We start from the raw sequence: 7,405 nt of genomic DNA, 5'->3' as shown, positions 1-7,405 counted from the left end.
ATTTCAGTATACTGTTGCACGCGCCTTGGTCTCCTCTATTCAAAGAAATGCATGTGTACGGCTTTGCTAAAAATTGTCAAAATAGTTTAAATCAAAATACAATTTGCATAATAAAAAAAAAATAAGACACCTCATTGTCTTTATCTATACATACGTTAGGTGTAGAAAACCATTGATGACCAATCGGACATCAAATTGTGCAAGTTATTTATCTTATTCCTATGAGGTCATAATGTTTTAGAATACATATAAAAAACGTTATTGGTCTTCACAGGCGTATTTGTTCATTTCGGGTTTTTTTAACGAAATAAGTGTTCTAACTTCTTCTTTGCAATAACATCTTTTCAGGTGCTTTTTGATAGATGGTTACATAACAGAATTATTTACTTGAAGACTGTGACTCAAAAACGGCACATTAAAAGCCGATATGTATTTATCATGATGACACGTATATTAAGTGGATATGGCAGGACGGTCGCGACTTTAAGTTAGTACAATCGCCCGTGCCGTACCATAAGGTAAGGTATCAGACGCTTTCATCTGCAGCTACGGCGCCGCGTCTGCGCCGTCTGCGAGGAACGATGCGTCCGACCCGAAATCGATTACGCCTCCGCTTTGAAGCTATGAATATTTTAACCGACCATGATTGACTCATTGTTAAAATTTGGTGTCATAAGCTGAACGTTCTTATTTGTTCCGGAAAGAAAGCGTATCTATTGATGTGTTGAAAGTTTTAAATTTATATATTAATCTGATCTTTGGGCATTAAACCTGTAATAAATATGTAGAAAATAACTGTATATAAAAAGCTTTCTATTTCGATTAGTTATACCCGAGCATACAGGAAAAAACTTGTACGCGTAAAAATGTGAGGTCGTGGAGCGCGAGTTCCCGTGTCAAGTGTCACGGGCAGGGACGGCGGAAGGCCAGCGGGCGGCAGCAGCGGCGAGGCCGAGAGCCACGACCAGCCATTGTCCGCCGTGCACGACGAGACGAATCGCAAGCCAGGACCCGTGACCCGCGTCAGCGCGGTCACGAAATCACTTTTGATGAATCTTTTCACAGGAAACCGTCAACAAATAGACTAGGCTAGAATCTTTAATAGGCCTATTTTCCCACGAAGACCATAATACGTAATAAAAATAAACTACAATTTTCTTATAGTTATACTAGCGATGCGCATTTACTTCGCCCGGGAGGCAAAGGCTATCTCTGATCTCTTTTCTGTCATATCATGTCCCATCTATTGGTAAAACCCTTGAAAAATTCTCGGCCCGCCGATTTTTCGGTTACATAGATCGAAGATTCTTACTTACATCTTTTGACTACTAATAGTTTTTTATTTAATTCCGCGCGGACGGAGTCGCGGGCGACAGCTAGTACGAAATATAAATACAAACCATCCGGAATAAATAACCTATAAACTAATAACTTGGTGATGAAAACCATATTTTAATCAGTTTTGTGGCTTAATAGACATAGCAGTCGAAAAGCAATCTTCTTTTATAAGATTGCTTTTATATACGTTTACGCTAATTCGCGGATGGTGAAGTATTATTTGTTTTATATACAACTAGCTTTTACCCGCGACTCCGTCCGCGCGGAATAAAAAAAATTGAAAACCGAGTTAAAATTATCCTATGTCCGTTTCCTGGTTCTAAGCTACCTGCCCACCAATTTTCAGTCAAATCGATTCAGCCGTTCTTGATTTATAAATGGTGTAACTAACACAACTTTCTTTTATATATATAGATTGTTAAATAAATTTTTAATTTATTTTCCAACTTCTGAAACTGCACAGGGGTGGCTCGCACAACGAACAATTGTCGAAAATCAGTGTTTAAAAAAATCAAACAAATAAATGCTATAATTTAGGCGTTTGCCTACTTTTTTAGCCGACTTCAAAAAGAAGGAGGTTATGTATTTATAAAGTTGTTATCTTTCGCACGAATAATTGTAATAAAAACATTACACGCCTTAATTATTATCACATTTTGTTCAAATACCTTGAACCATGTTTAGCTTTATTATTTGTTGGATTTGTAAAAAACAAAAAAAACATTATCATTTATCAGCCCACGTAACCACTGAGGGGGTTCGGAGCCTACCCTAAATCAGGGGTAACTAGACTATAGACAAGCACATTGTGGGTTGACTGTCTTTACACATATCTTTGAATTTCTTCGCAGATATTTTCAGGTTGCATCGCGGTGTTTTCCTTTACAGTTGGAACGTCAGATAAATTTACATATGTAAATCGAAAATCGCAACGGTACATGACGGGCTTCGGACTCAAGACCTGTAGATTAAAAGTCAAGTGCTTATCCTCTGAGCCACCAACGCTCAATTAAAATATCTTGAAAAATAATAAATAAGAAATTAAGGATTACAAGTTCTACGAAAATTATGAAAACTAAAAAGATTCATAAATTAACTTAAAATGAACAAGGTATATGAATGCTGCACTCAAATAAATCACTACAATACTTTGAACTTTTTTAATTTTTCGAAAAATATAAACGAAATATATTGTAATAATGTTAACAAATTAAGTTTAAAAAATAACTAAAATCTACTAATTATAAGATTTAAACAAAAACAATTATTAATACTTAGTTAATAATTAAAGATTAATTAATTCGTTTTCCCGTTGGTTTCTGAAACCAAAACATATGTATAAAACATATCATCATTCCTGTCATTGTCTTTGACAAAACAGAGATAATAATACATTTTTAAACAGAAACCTTGGTCTCGGAAACCCACAGTTAATATATCAGACCACAATCCAACATGTCAGTAAATTCTATAGACCATGAAATTTACTTAATATTATTATATTAAATTTATTTAATAGTTTGAATCATATATATTATAAACAGGTCACGAAAATGTCTATGTAATGAAAAACCGAAAGAATATATCAATATTCATTTACTATGTAACTTAATGTAAATAGACATTCCACTGTCAAGTACTACATAAATGCACTATGTTAAATAAGTAATTAATGTTGGTTATCAGGTCCCATTAAAATGTTCAGACATGTTTTTTAGTAATAGAATTTAATATAATACTTTTATTTTACAAATTTGGTCTTATTCTTTCCCAAAAGTTAGACACTTAACAAAACAAGATACAAGTAATAATAAAACATTATTCAATAATACATTTTAGTTTTAATAACCTCTTTATGAACAACTAATAGCTTATTACTCTGATTTATTTTTAACTGTGTACAAGATTTGGTTGGTTTGATGGATGAGGTAGAGTGCACTCACAAACACAGCATTTGCTCTGAAATAAAAATACAATAGAGTTAATATACATATAGAAGGTCAAAAGTTAAATATAACAATTTTTGTAGATACAGTTATGATCATATTATTAAGAATGTTTATATAACTTTCAAAAATATTGGCATCTCTGTTTTGTCAAAGATAATGACAGTGATGACGTTATTTTTATAAAGAGATTTTGGTCTCAAAAACCATGGTCAGTGTTGAAAATCTTTTCTATGCTAACGGTTCATTTACATACATACTTTGTAAGAAAAATAAGTTGAAAAAAGATAGCCAACGCCAAGCATTAAAGCAAAAAACAAAATCCATCGTCCACAAATCAAATATTCCGCAGGTACATAAACAAAGGTCATCTCCTAGAGATGATCAAAGTATTGTTTGTTTAGCAAAACAAATTATTTAAAGGTATCTAGTGATCTGAGAAAAGCATATTTTAGAGAAAACAACCCTTCAGCAATCTCAGCATATAATATTCAATAGTATTTGAGACCAAATACTAAAGTTGTTTGGTAATTTATTACCAAATTTAAAACAAAAGGTATTTTGCTTATTAGGATGTAAATTTGTAATAGATTCAGATTCAGTAATAGATTCTAACATGGCAAAAGTTACATTATTAGAAAAGTCATAAAGATATAATACTAACTGTCCCTCCTTGAAATATTCCTTTAAAGTGTTAGAAAATCTCTTTGAATATTTAACAAATTCCCTTTTCCTCTGTTCCAATGCCTGTTTTCCTGGACCAGGTGTGTATGTTGACACTTCATTAACCGCATCTAATAACTTCTTGATGGCAGATGCTATCTCTCTGTAAGATAATGAATAAACCTTTTACAATACAATATGAAAAGATCTGTTGAAGAAATAGACAAATGCTAACACATTCACTGCAACTGACTGCAATTTATTTTTAAATAAAAAGCACAGTAGCATGGAATTTATTCAAGTTACTTGATGTATAGCTCACTTAATTGTTTCCAGAAAAGTTTTACGGTCAGTAATTTCATCTGGAATTCGGCTCAAAATTTTCTTTAAAGCAGCTGATTTCTTATTCAACTCCTGGAAAGCTTCCTCAGACCTGTTCAATCTCAAATCAGCACCTGTAGAGAATACACAAGACATGTTAGCATTTTAATTTAAATAAAGATCCAGCACTAACATGTAAATTTGAAAATATTTAAAATTGTCTTACATTCATTTTCAGTAAGTGTTCCTTGCAGCCTCAGCAAGCTCTCATTCATGTTAACTGGTATATCAGCCCGCCTCATTATACCAGCCACTAAATCATAGTTAAGTCCAGGTATGGCTGCTTCAGCTTTTGTAAGAGCTGCTCGTAATGTTTGAGAGGCTCCAAGGTCATATTTTTCTAACTAAAATTTAAACAAACTGACATATTAGAATTTGGGTAAGAACTACGGTTTCCGTATCTCCATGAATGGCTTTAAAGTTGGTTAGTCGAACAAGCCGAAGAACCCCAGCAGCTCCCTTATGTAACTTACAAACTCTAGGAGCGATCTTAGCAAGCAGAGATACCAAACTCTATAGTCTGACGCCGCTGGGCCGTGTTGCATGATGTGAGATGATACCTCCAGAGATATTTCCACTTTCTCCATGCCCACTATACTTGGCTATTATAGACATACTTGAGCAATGATATGAGCAAATTTGTAACATAACAGCAAGGTTTATATGTATATGCGTTTAGTAGTAGAAGTATAGCAATACCAATTATAATTATCATTACTGATAAGTTTATAATGACCTCCAAATATTATGAAAACAAAAGTAATGCAAGACATGGTACGTATGAGAGATTGCGACACCACAATTAGTAAAACCAATATTACGTATAATATTGTACTTTTTTTTATTCATCATCCTAGTCATATAGAACACCATTCCCACAAGATATTAAAATAAAACCTCACCTGAGTTAAAACAGGACGTATGAGTACGGGTAAAACTAAGGAAGTAACAGGTAATTCATCGCCCATTGTCATTGTGAACAATTTTTTTTGTAATTCCGTACCTTCAGGAAAATAGGGTAACTAAAAGAGTGGTTACAAATATTACAGAATTTTATAGAAGAATTTCAACGTAAACAACACAAAAAAATAGTAGTATATTTTCAGATTTTTAAATTAAAATCAATTCAATTTCATTGACCCAAATGTCATGTCAAACTAATCCTTACCACAGAGCTCCACAGACCACTGAGCTCCAAAGAGTATGTAACTACTCAAATCAAGCTTCAAACATCAAAGAGTTTTATGAGTCATCACTCAACTTATCCATCAACATTGGCAAAAAATACTCTACGTGATGGGAATGAAAAGGTTACTAATTGAAATTATAACGGCTGTATGTTATTGATAGCCTGAAAAAAATTACTTTTTGCAACATTTTCATGCAATAAATAGAATTCTTTTTATTACTTCAAAAAGTCACAGACACCTTCTCTATGATACAATCATCATCAGCTCACTATACGTCCCCACCGAGGGGCTCGGAGCCTACCCCAAGTTAGGGGGTGACTAGGCCATAGTCAACCACGCTGGCCAAGTGCGGGTTGGTTGACTTCACACATATCATTGAATTTCTTCTCAGATATGTGCAGGTTGCATCACGATGTTTTACTTCACCGTACGAACGTCGGATAAATGTACATATGTAAATCGAAAATCGAAAAACACATTGGTACATGGCGGGATTCGAACTCAGGACCTGCAGATTGCAAGTCAAGTGCTTAAACCCCTGAGCCACCGACGTTCTATGATACAATGTGGAAGTGTAATGAAATGGTCACCATCTCAGATGAAGAATTATATAGATATGGCATGCGCGTTCACCCGTAAGGGACAGATAGAGAGTACTATAGACTATACCTATATATAAGTGAGAGGATTGGGGTTACCAGTTATTTGTTTTGTCCCGAAAATGAATAATTACGATATAATTTAATATAGACCAATTTATATATTCCCAATTAAATTGTAATTAATAAACGTAATAAATATAAAAAACAATGCGTAATTTTTGTTTATGTGACTAAGATTACATAAACAGATTTTTTTAGTAATACTTAGTCAGGTCATAAATTCTGTTACATGTTTAATATAAAATAATTGAAACAAGTTTATTCATTATGTGACCATTTATATACCAAAATGAACTTAACAAAACATAGATTCTTATGACACTAAAGTTTATTCAAAATGACATCCGTGATTTTGAATACAGGCCTTCAATCTGCTCGGCCAGTCGTCTATCACAGCACGAACGAGGTCCATGTCAATATCGGCGGCTGCCTTAATCAAGGATGTCTTGAGTGACTCCAAAAAAAGAATTTCCCGATATTTTTTTCCCGCGTACTGCTTCAACAAAGCGCGGCATCTCTTCAGTCTTAGGTCCATTAGACGAGCATTCAAACGATGTCCTATTTTTCTTCGATATGCACGAAGCCCTAAGTCTTCATAAAAAGCTACAAAAAACATACCAATATTATAGTCATATAATTTTAAATTACTCTGTATATCATTACAGTGAACACTACATGTAAAACTACTTAATATTAAACTATTTTGATTGTAATTTCTAAGAAACAAAATTTACATGGGACAAATTAAAAAGCATACTCTTTAAAATCAACGGGATAAGAAAGTATCAAATATTTAAAAACACAGCATATACCAGAATTAAAAACTCCTTTTGAAATCTGTTAAAAATAGTATAAAAAATGTGAATTGTTTCATTATACATACTATAATTTATTTCCCCTAAATTCAGGGTAATTTTTACAACAAGATGGTGGTATTATTTTTACGGGTAATAACCAACCAATTTGAAAAGAAGTTTAATATGGCCGCTTATTTCCCAGATCTACAGTATATTATTTGACACAAATGACATCTGCGTTTGGGCGCATAATGTTCGAAAAATACTATTTTATTTTAGCTGATTTTATCCGTATTTTAACATATTAGTTATTACAAAGACTGTAAAGAGCAACTAGTTTGTATTTTCTTCCTTATTTTGTATGAATACATGTGAATAAGTGCGTAGTTTCAGTACTTACGATTGAAAGGTTATGTTTTTCTCTTTTC

General features: G+C 33.2%; 1 protein-coding gene across 2 annotated transcripts; it reads right to left on the bottom strand.

The window, feature by feature from the left end:
- Positions 1 to 3,072: 3,072 nt before the first annotated feature.
- Positions 3,073 to 5,552, bottom strand: LOC106710762 (programmed cell death protein 10). 2 transcript variants are annotated; one of them, XM_014502923.2, is made up of 6 exons: positions 5,497 to 5,552; positions 5,231 to 5,350; positions 4,495 to 4,672; positions 4,270 to 4,402; positions 3,949 to 4,110; positions 3,073 to 3,297 (listed from the first exon to the last, which is right to left on the bottom strand). In XM_014502923.2, exons 2-6 carry the CDS (start codon positions 5,300 to 5,302, stop codon positions 3,213 to 3,215), a joined length of 630 nt encoding a protein of 209 aa, XP_014358409.1. In that variant the 5' UTR covers positions 5,303 to 5,350; positions 5,497 to 5,552; the 3' UTR covers positions 3,073 to 3,212. The 2 variants fall into 2 exon arrangements, with proteins under 2 accessions (XP_014358409.1, XP_014358408.1); XM_014502922.2 differs by lacking the exon at positions 5,497 to 5,552 and having other exon boundaries at positions 5,231 to 5,490.
- Positions 5,553 to 7,405: the final 1,853 nt, after the last annotated feature.

The sequence above is a fragment of the Papilio machaon genome, chromosome 1 (assembly GCF_912999745.1).
Source record: "Papilio machaon chromosome 1, ilPapMach1.1, whole genome shotgun sequence".
NCBI lineage: Eukaryota > Metazoa > Arthropoda > Insecta > Lepidoptera > Papilionidae > Papilio > Papilio machaon.
The sequence above is the reverse complement of the archived record's forward strand: the minus strand, read 5'-3'. Positions and strand labels throughout refer to the sequence as shown.